Source organism: Oryzias latipes, chromosome 1 (assembly GCF_053564925.1).
Source record: "Oryzias latipes strain Hd-rR chromosome 1, Olatipes_Hd-rR_3.1".
NCBI classification, from domain to species: Eukaryota; Metazoa; Chordata; class Actinopteri; order Beloniformes; family Adrianichthyidae; genus Oryzias; species Oryzias latipes.
Genome location: NC_136237.1, coordinates 33,518,655 through 33,545,014, shown reverse-complemented (window position 1 = coordinate 33,545,014; position 26,360 = coordinate 33,518,655). Strand labels below are relative to the sequence as shown.

Here is a 26,360-nt window from a genome sequence, read left to right as displayed (position 1 = left end):
AACAATTACACACATGCCTGCACACAATCTCAGATGATGTCTCCCTGAATCAAAGTGGTTTTCAGGGCGACTAAAGTTCACCGTGGCTACCATTTTAACCACAGTGTTGTTTCCGCTCCTCACACAGCCCCTCTCTTCTGTTGCATTCTTTCGTACACATTCTGGCTCTTTTTCTACTCTCCCTCTCCACTCCCCATCTCTCACATTCCCTCTTCCCACTCTTTGCTTTTTTCCCTCCGCTCTTTTGCCTCTCCTCTCCTTCTCACACACATGCAGATGCGCGGACACGTTCCCGCCTTCTCCCGCCTCCTCTCCTCATATCTGCCGGCAACTGCGCTGAGGCAGCCTGCCTCACAGAGCCTGTGGATCTAGTCACTTGACTAATTAGCCTTGAAGTGCTGTTGAAGATCATCATATTTAGCTTAGCGACATAGCACCAGAGTGCAGACAGATATGGATCAGTCTGGCTGGAGGCTGGATGCCTGATAGTGGGCAAGCTTTCTATTGCTCTCTTCTATTCATACACACTGTTGTGGGCTTACGAGTGCTGGAGGATCAGAAGTGAGAGGCTGTGTTGCTTTAAAGAGGGGAGAGAAGAAGCAGAGCCAAGACTACAACCAAAGCACAGAATGGGACCACTCTGCAGGAGCACATCCTCCTAGACTCCCAAGGCAACGGTCACTGAGCAGCAGCTCTGCTTCCAACATACAGAGGTTTAAGGTGAGGCTATTTTTGAACCACTTACTTTGTTTTTGTTTGTTCCTGTGGTTCATTTTGGAAACTGCATGAAAGGATGGAGTAGGTAAAGGATAAAGGCACCCTGCTGGGCTTCTTCTCAGGTTCAATGTGGGTCACAGAAATGCACAGCTGCACACACACAACTGCACACACACACGCTCAAGTGCATGAGTTGCATGGTACGACTTATCGGACAAACATTTTTGACATCCTCTGAATGTGGAAATAGCCGTCACTTGTGCAGGATGTGCTCCACAAATGTGTGCGCCCACCTGTGTTTGTGTGTCACTGAGATATTGAGTGAGTGCTGCTGCTGCTGTGCCAGTGCGAGGCTTAAGCATGCACATCATAGTGAATAACATAGACAGCAACACAAGAGACAATCGTTCACGGCAGCCTCATGCCTTATTGCTTCCCTCTGCTTTCAGATCTTCTGCACAGAGGAAGAACCAGATACAGTATTTACAGCAAACCGCCTCCTGTTTATATACGTGCACATATACGATCCTTTTATCTTCCACCATAAATTTTACAACACACACTCTCCCGATTTAGCACCATTGAATCCCCCTACTCTTTTGAATACACCTCATGCTGCACGGCCGAGGCTTTTACTTAAATTGGAGCAGGGTGGTGAGGATGGGTTTCCCATGAGATAAAGACGAGTAGGACACACACTTTTTAAAAGTGTCTGACTCTGCAGAAAGGTTTTTAAATTAGTTTGTGGATCTCTGTTTAGCATTGAGTAAGCAGGTGCTATTGAAAGCAAGCGTCTATAGTGAACAGAGCATAAACTGTCAAAGGAGAGTCATTATCCTGGTATAAAGTGAAGCAAAAGTTTCAGTTAGTTAAAATACTTGAGCCTTGAATGGCTGAAAAGTAAACGTTCATCTTCACTGAAGACAATTCTTTGAGGAAAACTAAAGTTTCAGTAAAAATATTTAATTCTCAATTTATTGCTGATTCTTACTTCCGCCAAGCTTTGATAAGATAAATGAAACTAAGATTTTCAGTTAGATGAAGCTGCTCCAGAAAGAGGGGATCTAAGTGAATTTGTTTTTCTGGCTGTGCCTCTTTGTTTGGCGATGTCTGATTAAGCAGTCATCTTCTCCCCATTCTGGTTTCCCTCAGTTGTTCCGTAACATTGGCTCAAAGGTATTCAGAATCCCGCTGATTGCATGAACACAATCCAACCTTGTGCAGCGATTAAACCACAAGCCTTGATTGAGCTGAGCTTGGACAATGCTCCATCAGCCTTAAAGTTGGGGTTGGATACGTTACCGAGGAGATGAGGGAAAATCAGAGCAATATCTGCAAGACAAATCAACTGGTGCTTCAATGAAACATTTCTGAATATTGCTGAGGGTCTTTTTTTTTTCTTCTTTAGCTTGATTGCATCAGAATATCAGCGTTAAAAAATCTGAGAAATTCGTTTTCTATTTTAATTAAAGAGGAAACATCTGAGTGCTTTCTGGATGCGTCCCTGAACTTAAAAGAGCAGAAACTGGCATTATTTAGTGGGAGTGCAGCCATTTACATGTCAGAAACCCCTGAGCATCTCACAGGCTTCCTTTCACGCTATCTCTCTTGTTTCTTCTTTTTGGGATGATTTTCTTCAACTTCTACCTGCTTTTTTTCCCAATCCCAATTACTTCCCATTTTCAAGTCTGCTAGCTTTCACACCTAACTCACTTCTGAGCAACCTCTAAAAATCTGCATCATGGCTTATCTTTGTCTCATCTCGGTCTGTCAGGGTTTTGTTTTTGATCATCCCTCCCCTGTTTCCGCTCTGGTGCTCCTCCTTTCAGCCTCATTTCCCTCTCTATTCGTTTGAACACAGCAAGTCCGTACTGTTGTTTTACTTTGTGTGTCTATAAAACAATGCAGAACATATTTTAGTGGGCATCTGTGCCTACGTTAACACACGTAGGTGGGTGCTTATGCAAAATAACTCTTAATGTTACTACTACTTTCATTTACCCACTGCTGAAGGAAATCCCCTGTTTAAGATCAGGCGGGATTATGTGTAGTAATGTGGATCAAAGAAGCTGTCCAAGTCTTTGGTTTGATCTTTCATAAGTGCCTCCACAACTCTGATGCTCAACCTCTTGCACATTTAATTAAAGTAGATGAAGCTTGTTGTCTGTCATTATTTTTTAGCACAAAGTTACAACTGGTGCAAATCAAGTATTTAATTACCCATCAGCCACAGTTTAAGCAGCATATGGCTTCACAACTGCCTTTGTGATATGGATTCAGAGATAGTCTTATGCAGTTGCTGTTGATTTCTCAGCTTCCAATGTGCAAATTTACTCTTGCGTTCTATTTCAAAGCTGTTGTCAAAGTGTTCCGTTGTGCTGTTTATACTGTGCTCCTTTGAAATTATAGACCCAATTAGATCATTTTTTTATCTGTTTTAGAAGTGTTCCCATTGGTCTTTTATTGGTACGGAGCCCGTGTCCTGACATTAAAAAATTAAAATAACTCTCGTTCCCACAGATTAATATCTTGTTCCCACAAATTAACATCTTGTTCGCACGAAATACTATTCCGTTTCCACAAGGTTATATTCCGTTCCCACAAGATAATATTCTGTTCCCCCGAAATACCATTTCATTCCCTCAAATTACTATTTTGTTCGCTCGAAGTGATTAATTTATGGGAACGAAATGATTAATTAGTGCGAACGCAATAATTATTCACGTCATAAGTCATTCATAAACACTGATATGCTCTCCGTCCAGCCGCAAAAGCCGCTTTCAGCGGTAACTTCCGTGTCTCTGTGACCGACATTCGTTCAAGAAAGGAAAAAGAAAAACAAGACTGATCAATTTATTATTGTCTCAATGGATATAAGAAAAATATAATAAGATTTATGATACCTAGGCTTGCTGCTGCTTTGCCATACGATCCACCGGACATAGCTTCTACTAGCTCCGCCGCAGAGCTCTTTTGCTTGTCATGCCGGCATTCGGGCAGCTGGCTGGCCGGTAGACAGACAGCCATCTGATATTGTAGTTTAGGGTCGAATGGGAATAATAATATTCAGGACTTGTCTTTCATTAACATACTCTTTAGCAGTCGCTTTACATTCGAAGGCTATTAGGCTACATGCTAACTACTAGCCAATCATTTATCCTGTTATTCACGTCATAGATTTACAGCAGATACCTTCACATTTCTGTCTGTGTGTGTCTCATTACATTGCATTGAAGACACGGGGGATGTTTAGAGATCAGATTATTTATTTTAAAAAGCACAAAAGCATCGATAATCACGTTCATTCACATTCCGGAACGCTCTCCATCCGTCTTGCTGCAAAAGCTGGTTTCAACTTTAAGAGCCACTAAACTCACATGACAGTGGTAAAACAGTAAATGGGGTCCACCTATTAAGTACTTTTACAACATTTTCTAAGACCAAAGCGCTTTGCTAATCACCCACACTTTGAGACAAAGGCACTAGCTAGGCCACTGGAAGCGATATGGTTCAGTATGTTACCCAAAGACACTTTGACACATCGGCGACAGAGCGAAAACTGAACATGCAACCACAGGTTGACCGCTCTGCGTTTTTGCCACTGCAAACAAACAAATGAAACAAACTAGGGGAAATGAGTCCTGCTTGTTTACATGTGGTATTCTGAAATTAAAAAAAAAAAAAAAATTCAAATAAACTTTATAGGTTGTTCAACACATCATCAGAATTACAAAGGTTGAGTTTTTTTCTCATGTCAAACTAATTATGAATCTTAACACATTAGAATTAGACCATGTGAAACCTGTAGCAGCCCAGCTAAAGGTTTGTACTGGAGCAGATTGCTTGTTTTGTGGAATGGAAGGAATTGCTTCCAGCGAGCTTTGGCTGTGCTTTGTATCGTGGTCAGTTGGATCATCATTCTTGTTTGATGCTCTCTAAGTTCCAAAGTTGGAACCCAATTTAACAATTTGCTGAAATTAATTGTCGGAACCAAAATTGAGTTTTCAAATCTGCTATTTTCCAATTTGAAAAGTCAGGTTAAATAGTTACCTCAGTTTTAGGCTCTAAGAGGAGTTTTCAGACCAGAACCATCCCTTTAACGTGATTCAAGACCCGTAAAGATTTTACACTTTAACATTAAATTTATTTTCCCTTGCAGTGCACTCTGCAGAGTGGCCCAAAACTGCAAAAACATTGAGAAGTTAGCACAGCATTTTGCTACTATGCCTAAAACAAGCAATGATTGTGAAAGAAATAGGCACAATCAGACATTCCTATTTGTCCTGTAACTATTCTACCATTACATCTCATTGTCACAAAATGATTTTAAATGTTTTTATTCCTCTATTGTGTTTTACATTTTCCTTCTCAAAAGTGCACACAATTTTTCCTGTTGCTGTGCCAACATTCTTAAATCTTATGGATCCCGATTGTTATTGAACTGGTGGGTTCATGTTGGAACAGATGGATTGGCGTTCACATGTTTTTTTTTTGTTTTGTTTTTTTTGAAGGCTTTCACGTGTGGCAATCAAAACAAAGTATCAACCTGAATAAAGGCTGGTGTGGACCAAACAGCTCAGTGTGAAAGCATTCCTGCCAGTTTTGAAAGGAGTGGCACTCGAAATGGATTTCTGCTCTGTAGACTATCTGTCTACGGTATTTTTTAGTATTAAATATTTGAATTAATGTCTTTCTATAACTTCAGCAAGTGTATTCTTCTGCATCAAATTAAGAATTAATTAAATTTCCTGTACCTGGTTCAGGTGTGTCCAGCCAATCAGAACATAGAGCAGGGTATGTTGGAAAACATGCAGGAATGCTCAGTGCCCACCTCTGTTTTAGAACATAGTTTCTGCAGAGCGCCAGTAGTTCATTAGAAATTTGCCTCCCGAATTGTGGTTTGATTTGCTGACGCAGACCCACCCCTTCCCTCCTTTCCCTCCCCGTTCCTGAAAGGTCTCTGTTTACATACTTTCCCGCTATATTACAGTCCCTTACAATCCCAACTTAATACTACACTCCTGGTGCAACAAAAATGCAGAGTGGTATCGGAGCTATCCATCGTGTAGTTTTGAGCCAGATGCCAACTCAAACAAGGAAATTAAAGACGTGCGTTTATAAGTGGAAGCATCAGAATGGAGTGGAGCAGAGACCTTATGGCCCACAGATTGTATTTTACACATAATAAATATACTTTTTTAAAATGTTTTTTGTCTGCTCCTGATTCACAACGATTTGCAAAAAGAAATACACAGAAATTTAATTCAAGCTTTTTTTCATTATATATGTCCTCCATCATGAAAACAAAATGCCACAAGAAGATGATAAAAACACCCAAACACAGTTTTCATCAGGGTGGGTCTTTCAAGTTATCTATGGAGCAATGATGAGATTTTAAAATAATCACAGGCTGATTATTTTATATGTTGCTGCCTGAATTTGAGCATTGTTTTAATAGTCTGTCTGTCAGGCTCTAGCTGTTCAAACTGCAACACCATTTTATTTGAGACATGTGACAGATGAATACGAGGAAGAGCCCGAGGACACGCTGCACATTTGTTGAGGAGATATCACTGCACTGAGCTTTCATTTAAAGCAGCAATGCTTTAAAGTCTGAATGACTTGAAGGTTTAATACCATTTCAAGTGTATTTTAAGCACCCACCCTCAACTTGCTTTTTGGTAACACAATGTTTGTATTTTGCATTAGTTAATGGACATTATTGGTTCATACTTAAATCTAAAACCCTTCGTAGGCATTAGTGTTATAAAACAGCATTTTAGTGACTTAGCAGATGCAAACAGAGCCTGGTTTTCATATGGGTTGTTTTATGTATGAGGCTGCAAAAATTTAAGTCAATTTAATGATGAACCTTAACTTTCACAGATGATCAACAGTCGCCTGTCGACTCAGAGGAGGCCAGTGAGGAGTTTTCCTCCCGACAGAGGCTATCAGAAAACAAGCACCTACATTGTGCCCTGTTTCCTCTTTGTGGAGGTGAGTTTGACCTTTCTGACATGAAGTGTTCACAGAAAATTCTGCATAGCTCTCACCCCTTTGCTTTGTCTTTGTAAGCCTCAGAGGCGCTGACCAGACATCTAAGAAAATAATTGTCACAGTGAAGCAGAGAGAGGATTTGCTCATTTGCATTCAAAGCAACATCATTAATTGATCAATCAATCATTGATGCGTTTTTAAATACTAACACCAAGCCAACCCTGTTTTTCTAAATTGGTTTCCAATCCAAACTGCAAGCAGATTCACCTCTGCAGAGCTTCAGAGATCAGTTCAGTTTTTTTTCTTGGGAATTGATTTCAAAATACAGAGCCCTGCAGGGGCCAGTGGTTAACCGGGCACACGGATTATCAGATTTTTTATTTTTCTAACCACTGGTCCCTGGAGGGCTCCGTATCAAAAAGTACAACCCATCCACACAAAAATAGTATACTTAAATAGTCTCTTTGAATTTGAATGATTTTAACAAGGTGGTAAAAAATGGAAAATCAATATCTCAAAAAAATTGAATATTGTGAAAAGGCTAAATTGGATTTTCAAAATTTCTCACTCCAATCAAAAACAACTAAAAAATGTTAGAAAAACCAGCAAAAGTTACCAAAACCTGCTCATGTTAATCAATTAAAATGACAAGATTGCAGATTTGACAGTGGTCCGGACAGTTCTTTACACCCATCGTCCAAAGGAAAAAAAGAGTCACAAATCATAAATTTGCTGAAAAGGTTGCCCTGCATGTGTTTCTATATCTAAGTGCATCCATTCATTCAAAAGCAACAAAAATAACTACAACACCGACACAATTTCAAAATAAATGCCTTTGAAACATTAGGTGGAGAAACATAAGGAGCTACACGCATTCTGAAAAGTTTTTAGACACTTTCACACTCTTTTCCATTTTTCCTTCTGCTCTCTCTTCCAGCCTTTCACTTGTTTTTCTTCGACAAAATAACAGCTATGAGTGCCAGTTGCAAAATTGCAAAAATTGGCAAATGCTGTTTTCATTTCACCAACCCCCTAAAGGAGGGACTGATTAGGATGAGCTTTCACAAAATGAGTGATTAATATTGGAATGCTATTACTTGATTACTAGTGATGATAACATTCAGCAGGAAAATGAAGGGATTCGACACAAAAATCCTCTCAAGTGACCTTTTTGTTCACAATCTCCTGTCTATCTCTTCCCATGACTAATTTTTTTCATGTTAGTCCTGTAATTCTTGGAGGAGAGCTTCTGGCCTCAGTTGCTTTTCTAAGTTAATTGGCCTAATTGAGAATGGAAACCAAATTAGTCCATGCCACTGCGAAGATGCTCCAAGTCTAGAAGTCCTCTGAGCTCCAGCAAGGATGGCAGAAGGAGCTGATTTGGCTTTCTGTTTTTTATTTAGAAATTATAACAGCTTTTATGTATTATTTCTGCCTTGAAATATATTTTAGTTTCTGAAAAAAGGGCAGATATTAAAGTTTAAAAATGAATACAATAAGACATTAAACCTGGGGTCACTGTAAAGATTAAAAGAATATGGACATTTGTTTCTATTGAGAGGTCTTCTTGGATTTTTCCAATCTCTTCTGTGGAGCTAAAAAAAAGAAGAAATCAATTTTTACCAAATCTTCACACTTTTCTTTTAACCATGTTGTGTTTTTTTCGTTATCGGTGCTAATTCACAACTTCCTTTTGAGACTTTCTGCTCCAGCTTTGTTGTGCTTCATCCAACAGATCAAACCTACACTCTTTGCTCACGAGCACTCCGCCACCTCTTCATGTCTTTACAGCCCTAATAAACCAGCATCCCTGCAGGTTTACCATGCCTTTGTTCTTGCTTTTAATTTACAGCATCCACTTGAGGGATTTTTATTATAGTTTTCCAGCTTTCCAATGGTATCATTTGCAGCATATACACCCCCCACCCCCCTATGTAGAGAGTAATCTCCTCCACCCACTCAGAACGTTTTTTTTTTCATCATTTGTCATCATCCTTCATTTTCAGTCCAGCTTTCCATCTCCCTCTGACTCTTTCTCGTCGTCTATTTTTTGTTTTGGTGCTCACCAGGAGATCCTTTGTCCTCTGCAGACGTCGTCCTCATTTTCACCTCGTGTCGCACACCAAAGGGGAGAATGAACTTGAGAATGAGGTTCCTCTTCGCTTTGTAGTCTTAATTTACTATTTTCAAGGTTTTCTGTTCTTGTTTGCCACATGGCTGGGGGTAGGTAGTGTGATGTCAACCTGGTTTGACTTAATTACCCAATATGCAAATGAATGAATCTGCATACACCGCAGCCCTTTGACAAAAGGAAATTTAAAACTAGATTTCCCCCTTAAATGTGCTCACACCAAAAGCAGCTTGCTGTAGCATTGCTTCCCCCAGAGGGCACTCTATCCTTTGTTCTTACATTAACATCTCATTACCCATTTCTCTTCCTTGTTCCTTCTTTTCTCTTGTGATCTTGCAACTTATTCCCTCTTCTCGTTCCGTCTTTCTTTCTAGGTCCTCATCCCGTCTGATTCTCACCATTTATCATCCAGCTGTCTAACAGTTTGTAGTTATTGCTCCCGGCTACGTGAAGGCCTAAGTGCTGATTGAGACCACCTTCTCTCCCCTTTATTCACCCCTCTCAGGATGTTCTCATTCTTCTTTTTGCCTCTCTTTTTCTCACACTCATTTTTGTAAAAGGTACAATTTTGCTTTGAGGTGAGGGAAATGGGAGCACTCGTGGAGAACCTCCATCATCCGGGCTCTCCTTCCACTTATTGTCCTGTCCTTGTTTACACTTCACGTCGCTATAAAGCTGCACGAGTGGCTGATTTCGGAGAACTGCTTTAAACGATGTTCTTTATAATGCCGTTTTAGGATGGCTGCTCGCTGTCTTGCTTTCAGGTGCTGCTGAGTGGGAGGATGTTAGTTGGAGCCTGGTGGTATCTAGGTAGACAGACCTGTTGTGAAAATCTGGGCAGAAAATGACTTAAAGAATCCAACTTTCAGTGATCGTAAGGGGGAGTTCCTCAGTGAATCTCTGAGCTCACATGTTGAGTTGTAGTGTGGTTGCTCTTTGATGGTTTGTGCTCTATTATTAATAACCCTTAATGATTATATTACTGTAGACTTTAAGGCGTGTAGCCTTTATTGTGAAAGCTCAAGGCCAGCTCTAAGGCGCAGCTTTCTACTTGTCACTCTTTGAATTACCATCCTAAACAGATTTTGTAAAATAGACTGCAAAGCATCAGATCAAATATTGCTACTTAAATTAAAAATATCATGGAAAAAATGTCATTTTCTATAATTAAATTTAAAAAAAAAACTTCATAGACTATAGATTCAGGCCCCACCAGTTAATTGATTTCTAGTGTTTATTTTAACATAAATTGGGGTTCAAAAGAACAGAATTTCAAAAAATTAGAATAATCTGGAAATGTTATGACTCGTGAGCCACAGAGGATTGTAAAATTTGACAAAAGGGCCAAAGCAGGAGCAGAAAAAAATAAAAACACGTGGAGTGTTTTGGTAGTCCAACTTATAAGAAGAGAAATAACATGAAATATGGATGAAAACATGCTTTAATTTTGTTTGAAAGTGCATAAAATTGTGGCTTTTATTCTCATTTGACTGCCAATTGCACCACTGGTTTGACGGCCCTCAGGGAAAGTGCAAACTTAGAGAAGTGCTGCATTCATGTGGTGTTGAATAGTTGGAAAAATGACTATCCAATGTGAAAAAACGAAACACATGAACTTTAGAAAAAACAACTAATCTTCCAACACTACACGTATAGAGAAAAGCTTTCTGCACCTAATCAAAGGTCAGTGTATTTGTAGTGTACCATCTATGGGGACAACAGCAGAACTATAGCGAAAATAAAACTTTAATAAGAATCAAAATAGTTTTTTCCAGTTTGGCGGGCCAGATTAAAAAGTTCCTCCACCACATTCCAGTTTTTCTGGAGGTTCTTGAATCTTTTGATAATCCACTGAATCTTCTCCTGTCACGATTTGCACTTCCATCAGACTTACTGTTGATCTGCTTGAACACAGCGCTCCGTGAATATCCAGCCTCCTAAATAGGAATTTGTGGCTCACCCAAACTATGCAGGGGAACACTGATGGTCTTCTGGATAGTTGTCAAGTCTGAGGTTTTCTCCATAGTAAACCCAGCTGAGACAATTGAACCAAACTGAACCAATTTAATGACATCTGGGAAACCTGTGCAGGTGCTTTGAGTTTAGCAGGTGATTAGTTGGCAAAAATCAGTTTAAAACATTTATGTCCTGCAGAATTTGGACAGATTTCTTCACAGTAATCTAATTGTTTGAAAATCTGTTCTCGTTGGTTTCATGAGCTGGAACCCCAGTTATGATATTCTCACTTTTTGGAAAGGGTCTATTTTCTCTTGTTTGCTGCCAGTGGTGTTCTCAATAAGGTTTAGGGAACCTTGAATCTGCAATTTCAAAGATGTTTTTTAAGATGCAACTATTTTCTTCAAAAACATTTTAAACAATAGGTTCAAGAATCAATTTAACACTTTTGATTCGCGTTTTTTTAAATGAATAAAGCAATTCTGATTTTAAAAGCCTCAAATTGTATTTGTGTTTTTTAAATTTAAAACAGCTCAAAGTGCATATTTTACATATTTTGTATACACATTTTTTGTCTTTGTTACACAATGAAAGCAGTTGATTAAAAAAAGAAAACAGTCAAATGAACTTAGTCTCTTTGATGAAAGATGTTCCATCTCATTTGAAATACATTTTCCTAACCATAGGAGGAAATTTGGTTCATGTGCTCCAGGAAGAGATGTTTGAAACAAGACATCTCATTCTATTGACTAGAAAATCTATTGGTTCCTATAACCAACAGAATGAGGCGTCATGTCTTAAACGCCTTCTTCCTGGTGACACTACCACTATTTTTGTCTACTTTTTTAATGGAATCAACCTGAATGATTGATGCGTCCAGAAGACATTTAAGAGTTAACTTGTAAATGATCGTTTTTGTTGGACTTGTTATTGAGATGAACATGTAAGCCAGTCTTTGATGTTTGCTTTATCAAAAGTTTTAGCATCCCAAATAAAAACTACCTCTCCTCCGTATAGAAAGAGCTAATCATGCCTGATTAAATCCTAGTGGAACCTTCAACATTGCAATGTAAATGCTACTGAAATGAGAAGGCTTTGGCTTGGTGATGTGATCAGAGCTCCAACAGTGTTGACTTAACCTTGATCTAATTTCTGTGGTTTTTCTGAGGAAACAAAACAAGTTTTCTTCTCCTTCGACAGATTTGTGGCTTCCCACAATCCTTTGTTCAGAACTTAAGAGACATCTCCCAGCTGCATATGGTTTGGCTTTCACTTTGACGAACATGATCAGCTCTGAGATCTTTAAAGAGGCTGCCTGTGCTCCCCTCGTCACCCATTACTGTGAAGCCTCTGCATTCAAATAGGTGTTGATGATCAGTTGATGGCCACTGATAGAGGAGGCACTCACAGATACAAACCTTTAACTCTTTCATGCATGTCTCTGAATCACAATGTACCGCTAAATACAGGACATGCTTAATTCGACATCATATTGAAAGAAAAAAACCGGGAGCCGGTTTAGCTCGTGTGGGAGCCGGTTTAGCTCGTGCTGGTTTGCGGCGCCTTCCGTCCGTGAAACCAGGGTTCGACTCCGGGCTGCTCCCTGTTCCCTTCTCTACCCCTGTGCCAGTTGCAAGCCCGGTTTGAGAAGGTTGCGTCAGGAAGGGCATCCGGCGTAAAACATTGCCAAGTTTACCATGCGACTTGTTCGCTGTGGCGACCCCTGATGGGAGAAGCCGAAAGAGGAAGAAGATTGAAAGAAAAAAACACTGGAAAATATGTGTTTACATATTAAAAAACCAGGCAGGAAGGGGTTAACACAAGTCATTTATATTGCTGCTTTCCATATTTGTTATTAACTTCTGTCAGTATATTAAAAAAAAGCAGCCAAATTCATCCATGTACTCTTTAGATCCAGAAAATTAAATGTGAAACATATATTCCAGCTTTAAATAGGTGAGAAGAAGTTTTATCAGTTAGTAGTTATTGAGAGGAATCAGTCCAACCTAATGTAAATTGGATTTCAAGATGCCTTAAAAAAAACCTCTAAGTCAGTACGCGATCCCCTTATCCATAATCCCAGCTGAGCTTTGTACCTCCTCACTACATCTTTTTGCTTCAGGCAGTGCATTTGTTGTATCTGCTTTTTGATTTTTTTTTTTTTTTGCTCCACTTGGCTTAGTTTGTAGTAAAACCAGAAAATTCTAACCAAACTGGCCTGATGTTATCTCCAAAAAAGAAGAAATTGTCCCTGCAGTTTTTGCTATTTTTCTAGTCATTTTTTTAACGATCTGTTTTTTTTTTAATTAACATATTTGAGAACTAGTGTTTCAGGTTTTCCATCTTTCATGATCACTTTTCCATAAAAAAAGAAAGGGTCTACAGTGTTATATTCTCTTGATTTTTCTGCTTATTATCTCTTTGAATCCATAAATCATGCATTGCTGCTGCTCTGGGATTCTTCAACATTCAAGCTGCCTGTTTCACACACTTGTTAGCGGTTCTACCTCTTACCTGTTATCACACCTTAGGAAGGGAAGGTGGGCATAAGCGGCCCTGTGCACCTCGGCACACCACATTCTCATATCATCTGCGAGCATTAAAAACGCCCCTGAGCTGCAGCACTGAGGCTGAATGATTTCATCAGTAATAATAAAGCCATGATATTTGCAGGGATGAGCTGTGTTGATAATGAGCTCTATAGTCCCTTCTTTCTATGCAATCACAGGCCTGTAAAGTGCAGATTGATTATGCTGCACATTACTTCGAGTAAGGTCGTATAAATGTTTGTGGGCTACGGTACTAATGGATGTCATTTAATAACCCCCCTTAGACACAGATAAAGCTATGCAAAGCATTTGTTTAGAAAATCAAAGCACGCCCATTAATATCATGGGTAGAAATCTCTGGAACTGTATCAAAGAATCTATCTTGGAATCTTTATCTGTCTGTTTATCTCCTATTGTCATTCTGCTGCTCGTCCCAGTCCGCTCTTTAAGGTTCTACCCCCTGGCTTTTCCATCTTTCCTCAATCTGAGAGCTGTAATAAAAAGGACCGACACCAGGGGGCAGTCAAGCCCATTCATTGGCTTCAGTTGATTTATCTACACCAAATGAGCTATAATACATTTGGGGCAAAATGTGTGTTCATCTGGGGGGGTTGGGTGGGTGGGTGAGGGAGGATTCTTGGGGGGGAATGGGGGTAAGTAAAAAAATAAAAAAAATAAAAAATAAATAGATAAAAATCGATAAATCTTTTCTGCAATCTATCTGCTGGAAATCTAGAAATTAGATTTTTCCTGCTGTGAAAAATACAGATTCACTGGTCACATCAGTAAGTAATTATGTGCGCTTGTGCAGGGATGAAAAGGGGAAGAGCAAATGTCAGACAAAAGAGGAGAGCTGCAGCCTCATTTCAAGCAAAATTATGTGGAGAGATTTTTTTTCAAAAATCCTTTAGTTTATTTTATCTTCTGTTCACGTTGGCAGTGATGTACAAGCAGCCTGGTCATGTAAGATAATTGGCGAGGATGGTAATACAGAAAAAAAAAAACATATTTGTTCATTTAGATTTTATTTTTCCTTTGATATTTTAATCATGTGGAATTCCTAGATTAAAATCTAATAGAAATAACACTAAAAGGGCACATGCTACATCCTGATTCAGTATGAGTGAAAAAAACTGTGGACAATTTAAATGTATCTAGATTTATTAAGAGTGCAAAGAGACCAAAAAAAAGAAGAAATACTTTCAGAAAGGAATACCACATCCTTTCCAAACAGAGCATGGGATCACTGCGTTTTCTATTTGTCCCATGCAAGCTTGATGCAGAACCATCTAAAAGCATATTAGATATGCTTGGAGCAAAACAAAGCAGCTCGAGTCTGGTTCACGTGAAGCAGTGTGACATTCATGGTCTGCCAGCGGGTCGCTGTCATCGTTCTCACCCTCTGTAAAAACAGGTTTGACTTTATCAGTTGACTTCTGTGCCATCTGGCAGCTCCTCAGTCTCTAAGGAGGAGACACTCACCTCTTTTGTTAAACTTTTCCCCCAAGGAGTCATCCTCTCACTCTGTTTTCACCTCATATTTTAACCATGATGAAATTCCTTTGTCACATTTTGTTTTCCCATCTATAGTTTGAGGGCTTTCATGTACCGGAGATTTTCTTCAGTTTTTGTCATTTTGACAAAAAGAAGAAAAAAGAAAAAAGGCCTTTTTATTTTCCAGCACTTGTTGTCTTTGAACTTCAAAAAGATGTACTTAAAGGCTTTTTCTTTAACAGAGCTTACAGCATAACATCAAAATCTTCTTTAAACATGATTTTATTTTATTTGAGGTCATTCTTAGGCTAAGTCCAGGCAAAACAACACGAATTCCCAACAGATATCTGAATCATGGCTAGGGTTAGGTTAATTAAATAACATTAACAATAGTTTAGAAGGTGCATTAATGGTGGTTTTGTGTAGTTTAGAGGCCATCTTTCACACTTGAAAATATCGTTGGATTGTTGTTTTGATGCCTTTTAACCAGAGGAAGATTTCTATAGAAAGGTTGTTGTTAGTGTTTTCACTTCAAAGTGAGAAGGTCCTGGTTCAAATCCCAGCCGGGACATTTCTGTGTGGAGTGTGCATGTTCTCCCCATGCATGTGTGGATGGATGTACAATCCGGGTGTTTATTGTAAAAAGTACTCTAAATACATCAAAAAATATCCCAAGATTAGATGGCTACAAATAAATGTGCAGGAGACCTCTACATGCAAACATCCAAATAGCTGTTTTATTGAATCGCCTTACAAGTTTTTGTTATATTCTCCTATAGACCCCTTCCATAAGACGTCACAAAAAGCCTTCATATCACAACAATGCAATGAGCATCATTACTATTATTATTGCAATAATTACCTATCATCCACATGGTGCTGGTGAGGACAACGGAGACTGACTGAGAGAAACCAACCGCTAAGGCACATTCATGCTCTGCAGGAACACGTGGTGCCACTTCTTCACATTTGCATGCAAAGTTTGTGTGTTTTTTTCCAGATTTTCCATCACTGTTAAAAACAAAAAAAATTACCAGCACCCGTTAATTACCAGCAAAGTTACAAACTGGCACCGGTACCAGATAAAACCCAAATGTGGTAACCATTCCCTAAATATGTATCACTCTTAAGTCACATAAAATGTGTAAGTATAGGTCTACGTGATACAAAAGGTTCACTACAGAGCCTGTTGGCGTCTGCAAGCTGCCACATTTAAACTAGGCGATTCTTTTCTGTCTTCATACCTTGGAAATCAATCAACGCTTGTGCTATCCTAGGCACTTTAACAATGGGAGTTGGGTCATCTAGACCCACTAGACAGTGCGCTGAACCTTGTTTCTTCAATGATTTGTGATCTTCACTGGAGTCCATGGATTAGAAGAAATCTTTTCACCTTTATCCACCTTTATCATGGTAGGAATAACACATCAATGAAAGGGTGGGGTCATCTAAGATAACACAAGGGTTAAAGGGATTCAAAAATAGTCACGTTGCTGTTTGGTGAAAAGATGTGTACCACACTGAACATGGACAAGTATTACCAGAAGTTGCCAGTTTACCCAATGTGTGCTTAACTCTCAAAATGGCGGACAACATGGATGACGTATCACTGTAAGGGGGTCTGGAAGACATACACGGATATAAGTGTGGTTGTAAAGTATGGTTATAAAATGTGGGCTGCAAAACAAGAACACCAAAGTTTTTGTGAAGACTTTGAAGGATCTGTGACGTTTAAGAACGGCTCAGGAGATTATTTATCACTCGGAAAGAATTTGTGTGACACACAAGGAGAAAATAATCAGGGGTGTCTGAAAACTCCCTAAATTTTAGTTGACACGGTGCTTTGTGTTTCAGTGTTACGTTTATGAATACATCAAGGTGACCTGTGCAGCAGTGCACGTGCCAATTAGAAAAGCCTTCAACTTAAAGAAGCTTTGACCTTTCAGGAAGCTTGCACGAACCGGCTGTGGCCACAAAGTGCAGGCTAAAAGCAAATCTCCATACGACATTTCAGCTAAGCCCACGTTTAATTAGGAAGCAAATAAACCGCCTGCTTTCATCAACAGAAAACACAGGAGCTATAGAGTTCAAGCTCTGGTTGAAAACATAAATAACCCGTCTTAAACTGCTTTAACAGGAGTATACTTCTGTTGGTAACGTTGCTGAAGTGCTTTTTCATGCTTATGTAGAGAAAAAAAAATATAGTTGCCAAACTGGCAGGCGTGAATCTGCCAGTAAGGTTTGTGCTCAGATGTTTCTTTAAACTTCCATGGATGCTCCATCATTCTCTTCCTCCCACCTCTCTGCGCCTCCCGCGCTCCAGCTTCAACAGAACAGAGGGCCGGCTGATGGAAAGAAATGTTCGCCACAGAGTGTCAGAGTTCCTCATCAGACATGGGAATGCACCCACATGCCTTCAAACACACTTTGCACAACGAAACACGCCCACGCTTTAAAACACACGCATAAAAAACAAGTTTATGGACGAAAGTATTTAAAAAAAAGAGACTCTACTTGTTGGATTACGGGGTTGTCTGTCTTGGCTTCCCTGTCTTATCAGTGAATTTCTGGCTTTGCGCTCACATTCTCAAGCAGATCAATCTTGCATGATACTGTCGGGAGAAAACAGTTGTTTGCTTTTGCAGTTCATTTGGTGGGTGAGTATCAGAAACTGTAATGGAAGCTGGGAAAAGAAACTGGCAGATTAGACAGAGGAAGCAAGGCTCTAATAAAAAGGGTTTGAAATAGGTCACCGTCATCCTGCAGTGTTTTGTTACATAGGGGAAACAGTTATACACATAGCAAGCCTTAACATCTAGCAATGATTTACGCTGAACTCTGTTTCTGTAGTGTAGGGGGTAAACATGCTGGGAGACATTTTTAATGTGGGCTGTTAATTTTTCGGCCATTTGCCCCTAAAACGTCTCACAAATTATTCTTTATTCTGACTTCATTGATCTAACCAGGAAAAATATTACAAGGAGACCAGAAGGTTCCAGGTTTGCATAATTAAAGGCTTCTCCTGTTTGGCTTTACGTTTTCTTTGTGTGACACCACCCAAAAACAAATGGCTTACTTCTGGCTCCAAGTCAATTTTGTCGCCATTTTTTCGCGATACAGATGTCGCCATACAGGATCCAGAGATTGTCAGTAAGCAATGATTGTTTCAAGTTGGTCGGAGCCTATGTTTCTATGACAACCACTCTCGCCAATCAGGAGTGAGCTTGTTGGAAGGCCACACCCCTACCACCAAAAGGTCTGGGGGAGAATCTGTCAATAAAATGTTCAAACCTTTTGCTGTTTAAGCCTTTTGATGGCCATTTCATTACTTGAATGACTTGCACTACAGAAAACAAATAAAAAAAGTGGATTAGCCAGAACATTTTAAAAAAATGTATCAGAGCAGGATTGCTTATTCTGAGAAATAGAATGACTGAGTCATAGGTATTTATTTCTCTATTGAAGTTTAAGGGATTTTGGCTCCTTGGGACCAGCGGCTACTTCCTGTTTGAAATATGAGAGGGGAGGGGTCACTCAGTCCAGTTCTCATACGCTGTAAGTGGTGCTGAACTCACTTTACTCAATCACCAAGTCATAAGGTGTCGACCCCTGAAAGTGTGGGCTCCTATTTTTTTTAGTTTTAAACAACAATTGCATAAAAACATTTTTTCATGACAGAAGAAATTATCGTTTTTATTCTAAAATGATTGAAATCATTGATTCCATTTGATTCCAAAGTGGGACCCATTCCATTTTACAAAATTCACAAAACATGCAGTTGTGAAGAGTTCCTATAAGTGAAGGTGAAAGCTCTTCACATTCAGAATAAGAAGAACAAGAGAATTGCTAGGAGAGCAAAGACAGATCTTTGGCAGAACAGCTAAACAACTGAACATCAATCCTCTATCACAGTAGAAACTGGTGGCTACTTTCCCACAGTTCCAGTGGACACAACTGTGCCGAGAGAACATTGAAACTTGCTACCAATTGTCAGGGAGAAGAGAAAACTGCTAACAACAAAGAAAAGAAAAACAGTTGATTTCTTGGTGTTTATGCCGCCTGGTGGTAGTTTTGATACTGTAACGTTTCAGTTACTTGTTTTTTACCTTCACAAGGTCAGGAATGAGATCCATGAGGAGGACAACAGGCACTGTGTACACAAGACAGATGTGTGTCATTTTTTATCATTTTTTTAATGTGACAAATTGGCTAAACGGTGTGATACAATGTGTGCGACTCTTTACAAAAACAATGCACAATTTACTACAACATTTTTTTATATATCTATTGATTTAAAAAAATATTTTAAATGTGTTGATAATAAAATGCAGTAGACATTGCACAATACGATAGATAATAATATTAATAATAATAATAATAATAATAATAATAATAATAATAATAATAATAATAATAATAATAATAATAAAACGTCTACTATTACTTATAATAATAATAATAATAATACTGGCAAATTTTTGAAAGGGAGCAGGCAGCAGCATAGCTTAATAAAGTCTGCTACTTTAACAAACTAAAAAAGATATAAATAAAACTATAGATAAATCTTCAGTATGGCAAATAAAACATTATTATAGTTTAACAATCATATCTTGTCTGTTAGTTTCTTAGATGTAACAGTGATGTCTTAAAAGTAAAAATAAACAAAATAAATCCCACAGTTAACAGGAAGGCTCAAGGTTATCAATCTGCCTTTAAGAAACAAAATATTACCACTGCTCTGCAACTACTCGTGTGCATTAAATGAAATATTTAACATTGTGTCCATGTGTTTTTCTGATGTGTGCTTTTCGTAAATGAACTCCAGAGGTAAAAGAACTGTTTACCATTGAATTCCTCCATCCCTGCAGCTGAAAACCAGCCCAGCCTGCCGTCAGAGACTCCTCGTGTTTTGCTTCTGATAAACTTGTCCTTTGCAAACAATGACAGATCTTGGGAAGAAACTCTGGCTGCAGATTAAGATAAAACTAATCAAGAGCTTACTGTATTCTAACAGGCGTTCATGTTGTTTCTTATTTGTGCTTTCAGGCCACTCTCTGATGGCAAATGGCTAAAACCCCAAGTCTTTGGTTACACATTGAAGGAAGCTTCCTTCTGTTGAGGATGTTTGTTTGTCTGTACAGAACCCAGCAAAGTGTGCTTCTTATTGAAGGATAAAACCGTAATTAGTGCTGGAGCAGCTGTTGTGTCGGTGCAAAATTGAATGCTTTTATTTTTATTATCATTCTTTCCATGCTTGTCATTTTGTGTCCCTCTCTTTCTCCCATATTTCATATTTTGCAAATTAATATTTACCACTTTTTTTCTAACCGTCATATTTTAGTCACTGAAACATCACAAATGTCAGACCAGAAAAGGAAGTTATGCCGAAATGCACAAATGCATACCTAATTCTTGTGTCCTATTCCCTCTTATTTTGCTCCACTCATCCATCTGTGTCTCCCCCATCTTTCTTTAGTTCCCCTTCTGCTCCTCCACACAGCGTTGTGTTTTTTTTTTCCAAGTGAGCTCCATTTGTTTCTCTCTCCTCCTACTCTGAATACCAACACTGCTGTAGGGATCTCTCACTCTGCTTTCTTTCGTCCTTTCCATCCTTCCCTATCTTTCCCTCCCTCCCTACTTCCATCTCTCCCACTCTCACCCTCTTCTGTTCTGCTCTATCTCTCCATGCACAAATGGTTTGCTTCACACATTAGGGTTGCATGCTTCATTTTGCTCCATAAAAGACAATAATTTCTTCATAGAATTATTTTTTTTTTTTAAATGTGTCAATCTTTTCCTGGTGGCTTTTTTGCGGCTGCTTTTTCTGCACCAACTCCTGCGGATCTGGAGCTAAAGCTGCGACCAATATGTTTTATTTCCAGCTGGTCATCATGGCAGGGACTGTTCTGATGGCGTACTACTTTGAATACACGGACACGTTCCCTGTGCACGTTCAGGGCTTCTTCTGCTTTGACAAAGCCTACTCCAAGCCGTACCCTGGACCAGAGGACAACAGCAAGGCGCCGCCAGTCCTCGTCTATTCCCTCGTCACCGCCATCCCCACAGTCACAGTAAGTCTGAATTTAAGTTGTTCAAACAAACAAAAAAAAGATAATTATCCTCCACAGGTGTTTTCACACACACACCTCACCAAAACAACATTTATAGTGTAGCAAATGAGGCACATAGGGGTAGCTTCACCTCATCTGCACGTGGTGTTATTGAATAGAAAAGAGGAGATATGTGTAGGTGTGCTTCCTCGTGGTTTCTCTCCTCTGTTTGTGTGGATGTGTTCTATGTCATAACCATGGCAACGGGCACTATATTTGTCCTCCACAGAACAGTCAAAGATAGCTTGAACGGTCTCTTTTTTTCCAGAGAGAAGATTAAAACATCGTCCCTAAAGAGTTTATTTTGTCCGTGCGTTTAATAATCAGAGCTTTACTATATCTGTCACACACCAGACTAAAAATGCAGGAGCAAAAGTGCCTTTAATTATTCAGCATTTCAACTGAATTGAAAGGAGCGTAAATTAGTGCATAATGTGTGTTGATTCAGTTTTGACAGTTCTAATTTTTCTGGCATTTTTCTTCATCCCCGCATCCTTTTCTAATCACGTTAACTCCTGTTACTGAGCGGGAATTTACTGATATCCGTCGCAGCATCTGTAGATTCTCATCTGAACAGCAGGATACTATTAATAATGAAAGCGAGCTCCACATTCCCATCAAAGCTCTGCCTCCATGACTTCTCTCTTGAGCCACAGGGGTTGCGTCTTTGATGTCACACAGTTAAGTAGCACTGCTGCTTCTGAGTCACACACCAGGGCGGTACTTGAGCTGATAACGCCAAATACGCCCAGGTCATCTGCTGTGAAAGAAGACCAGTTCAGAGGTCAAGTCAGGATTTGCTGCTGCTCCCATTTAGGTGAGAATAGATTTTTGAGAAGTGGCAAATAACAAAACGGTTATTTTGAAATGTCCTTTAATACCTGCACAATAATAATGAAATATGCACTTGTGCTTATTTGTTGCTTTTTCTGGAGCTCATCATGCATACATTAAATTGTTGTTTTTTATGCAAGCTGCACAGAAAACGAGCAGCTTTTTTTTTCTCTTTCCTGCCCAGAGGGGAAACCTGCTCCTGGAAAAGTCAGAGCATCTGTGTTTTTTTTTTTTGCTACAAGATCCTCTTCTGTCCCATGAGTCTCTTCTCTGTTATGATACGAAAGGCAGGAGTTTGAAATGCTTTCCTTTCAAATTTCATTCAGAACTTTAAACAACACTGTGCAGTTGGGAGTAAAGACGTTCCGTCCAGCATTTTATTGCTTTTTGGGGGTAGAGGCATTGCATTGTGGCAACTGATTTTCAACTTTAATATTAACTAAATTAAATCATAAATATTAAGATATTGTAAATTGGGGCTATAAAACTCTGATCCTTAAGATTCCTTTTTTTTTATTTTTTAGGTCTCCCGGCATTTTTCTTTTGCAGCTGGATCAGGTGTGCTCAGTTGATCAGAACATGAAAACAGCTAAGTCATCTAATCAGCAGCAGAGCGGGGTGGGTGGGAGCGTTGGTTGAGCTCAAGAACCTATGCAGGCATATCACCTACAAGGAAGAGTCTTGAATGAGAAGATTAACTGGTGATAGGAGAAGATAATCCGTCATGAGATTCTAATCTGTGCAGCATAACAAAATTGATGTTTTGATTACAGAAAGAGAACATATTAGTTGTGTTATTATCCACTTGAGTTTTTAGAGACTTACAGAGCCATTTGTCCAAAACACAAGATTGAACCAGGCGTTAGAAACGTTCCTCTGAGGTTTGGTCCTTGTTGATGAAACAGTAACATTATTACATTGTTGTTGGCTACCCATCCATGATAGCAGTTAGTTGTGGTGACCAAAGAGAGGATTTAAGTAAGGGTTAATGGCCGACAAAGTGTGCATTATCAGAAATTGACGCACGCCGTGGAAGCCCGAACCTGCCAAACCGAAGCGGAGGATGGTTGCTTCCGCGAAATCCGTTAATGCTGATAATACATACTTCGAAGGCCATCAACCTGCTTATACCATGGTCACTTACAAAAGACATACATATTCAATCAGTTTTAGTAATTTATTCTTGTAATTTTTTTCGTTGTGATCGCTTTTTTTCACAAAAGAATGACTATTTGTTACGTGGTGCAGCGTGATGTCATGTTAGCCAGCTGATCTGGGATGGACCACACCTTCAGCGGCAAAGGAAAGCGACAAATATGCTGATCGTTATGGTGGGTTAAATAAAAAAAGTTCAGAGAGAAAGGTCACTTCTTACCCTTATTTCTTTTCAGATGATGTAGCAAAAGTTAAAGAAGCCAGCAAAGTGATATAAAACAATTATGAGATGAAACCGGAACTTCTTTTTTAGGTGTGCATTATCCCTGTGCATCATCACTTTTTAACACATGACCAGCAGCCAATCAGAGTCGAGAATTCACTCGGATCATGGCATAAGAACAGTTAACTTGTTGCCACTCTTGTGTGCCTGGATAAAGTTGGTTGGTTAAGCACAGACTCGGCCATGAGAAATCAGTGTTCGATTCTCAGGGGGGTAATGAGCCTAATCCAGTGTGGGTCCTTGGAAAACTAACTTTGTAGCTACAAGGTGGTTCCTCTGTGCCGGTCCCCAGCCTGGATAGAATACAGGGTTGTGTCAGGAAGGGCACTCAGCATAAAAATCTCTGCCAAAACCAACTGTGAGAATCAGTGAAAGCTGATTCGCTGTGGCGAATGGGATATGCCAAAAGATGAAGATAACTTTTTGCCACGTTCAAGAATGCCAACTTAAAACCAATGTTCTGCCGCACCCATGAATATCATGCAGCAGTTTTTAGGTTACAATGTGAGTGCAAATGTACCTGGACAATTCTACGTTCAGCACTGAAAACCAATTATGATCAAGGGAAAGGGATCAATGCTATCACCTTTTTTATCAAATGTTTTGATCCTTCTATCTGAATGTCTGTTGATATCAGAACCCAGCACATATGGGAACAACTTTTACCAACCATTCTTTGTTCCAAACTTGAAGGTCTCACTCCGATCATCTTTTGATCCATTGTAAAAGCGTTCCTAGTGGTCTTTTAGTTATGATTATGCCATTTTTAGACAAAGTTGTGTCGTTTTCTGAAACAATATTTCTGCAGAGTGGCAGTAGTTTCTCAGAAATTCGCACCTGAGTCATAGGTGGTATTGGGGACCTGGAGTAAGGTTTCCCCCATTTCTCATCATCCCTTTGTTTTCAATTTCACCCACTAGCCTACAGCCCCTCACAACCCTAACCTGATATTATGGTTGCAACAAAAATGTCGATCAAAATCTGTGCTATCCAGTCGTACAGTTATAGACCAGATGCCAAATCGGACAAGGAAAAACCAAGACGTGCATGGATCTACTTGTCTGCAAGTGAATGCGTCGGAATGGAGCAGAGCAGGGAGCCTGTGGCTTGCCGTAGTGTAGTTTGGAGAATGATTTGAATAGAAAAATACCTAGAAAGGCCATTTTAATCTTAATTTCCTTTCAATATATGTCCTCAATCATGGAAACATACTACAAGAATATGTTAAAGAACACCCAAAACACAATTTCCATTGACGTAGGTCTTTGATAAAAAATTAACTGGATTAGAGAACAGCTGGTTAGAGTTAAATTAGTTGAATACGTGATCAATCTCAGTCATTCGTCTTCTGAACCCGTTTTATGGCTTCTGGGTTCACGGAGTTGCTAGAGCCTATCCCGGCCACTCATGGGCGAAGGCAAAGGACATCCTGGACAGGTCGCCAGTCTGTCGCAGGGCTAAAAATCACACACTCACATTCAGTAACCAATTATTGTATGAAGCATGTTTTTGGACGGTAAGAGGAAGCCGGAGTCCCTGGAGAAAACACACGCATGCAAACTCCACATAGAAAGGTACTCCCATTAGTGTTCTGTTTCGGATCCCAAGCTGCAACTTGAACTGGGGGCCTTCTTGCAGTAAGGCAACCACTGCGCCACTGTGCAGTGAGCATGATCAATGTGAGTTATAGAAACCAGTGAGAACAAAGAAAATGTAAAAAAAAAAAAGTTTGGCTATTTAACCATTCAAGAAAATATTGACACTTCTGTAAAAGTCGGAATCAGTTCAAAGTTTTGATAAGTAAAACTCTTTAAACTAAGAGTTATATGAAGTCACAGTTAAACCTAAACTAAGTTTAATGTATAACAACTTACCAAATACCTTCATTTTTTAAAACGTTCTTTATTATTCCAAAAATAAAAATTTACTTGACACTGTCATGTGACAGAATGCAGGAAAAAACATTTCCGTTGTGATTCAAAGTATAAAACAACCATGTTACCTTTAAAAAATGTAAACTAATTTCTTCCTTTGGGACAGAACTTTTTTTTCTTTTCATGGCTAAGAAATACATTTTTACTGAAGCTGTTTTCTGAAATGCAGCTCCAAAAATCATTCCTAAAAAGAGACATTTGATGCTATTAAATGCTCAAAGAACAGCCTTGTGTGTTTATTCATAATTTTTGTTAGTCCTTTTGCACATAGTCTCTCCTCGCAAATGCTTCCTGACAATGGAAGGATTTTGATTAATTCATGGATGTCTGCATTGTTTCACAAAACTGAGGAGAAAGGAAATGCAAGTGTCAGTGAAATGGAAGCACTTGTGTGGCACTTACAAAAAAACGCTCCAGGCTTTAATGTATCAGTGCAGGTAAATGAGTGGGTGGATGATGGCTGCACATCTTCTCCTCCACCGCTGCTGAAAGCTGCATCTGTGTGTGAAGATGTGTTTGTTGATGTGTGTGCACTGCGGAGCGTGGATCTGAGCGCTAGTCAGAGTAGCTACAGGCACTCTCTATAACTCTCCACAACTGTATCTAATTCCATTAGCTCATCCACACAAACATGTAGAATGCAGTGTGTAGCCTCTGGCACAGTCTGTGAAAAATGCGTGCACCGGATGCTTTGCAGGTGACTTTTTCAACTCTCACCCCAATTATCATCCTCCAAGCTCAAAAAGAAGAGCAAAGTGCTGTTTGACCCATTTGCTAATCCTTTATCCAAGTGTGTTTGAGGGCAGGCAATGTAGACACTGTGCACACCACAGCCCCTCCTGTCTGGCAATGCAGTTTAGCTGCAACCAATCAGAGCATCAAATGGTAATTGTGGGTTCAAGGAACCTGTGACCCAGTGTGAGTCCTAACAGCTGATGGTAACTAACACTTTACAGATAAACATACATTTGTGGCCACAGGGGAAAGGATGTTAGGCTTAAAGTATTTAAAGTTACGGTTTATTTTTGACATCTTTAGTATTCTAAATGCTGCCATCCTTTTGGGCTTTGCTCTAACACAGCACCTTCCGTGAGTGAGAAGAAAAATCAAGGCACTTTTCAAGAGGACCAAGGAGTTCTGAATCCTCAGGATATGACAAAAAGAGAGAAAGATGGAGGAAAAAGAACCCGAAATGACAGA

At 39.4% G+C, this 26,360-nt stretch overlaps 1 protein-coding gene across 3 annotated transcripts in view; it reads left to right on the top strand.

The window, feature by feature from the left end:
- The first annotated feature begins 256 nt into the window (after positions 1 to 256).
- Positions 257 to 26,360, top strand: part of plppr2b (phospholipid phosphatase related 2b) — a 52,365-nt gene continuing 26,261 nt past the window's right edge. The window contains exons 1-3 of one of the 3 annotated variants that reach the window (XM_011474118.4): positions 257 to 720; positions 6,604 to 6,714; positions 20,727 to 20,915. In XM_011474118.4, the coding sequence (XP_011472420.1) occupies positions 6,604 to 6,714; positions 20,727 to 20,915 (300 nt within the window). In that variant the 5' untranslated portion in view covers positions 257 to 720. Of the gene's footprint in view, positions 721 to 6,603; positions 6,715 to 20,446; positions 20,916 to 26,360 lie in introns of those variants that run through there. The other 2 variants (XM_004065798.5, XM_020701843.3) reach the window with 2 other exon arrangements.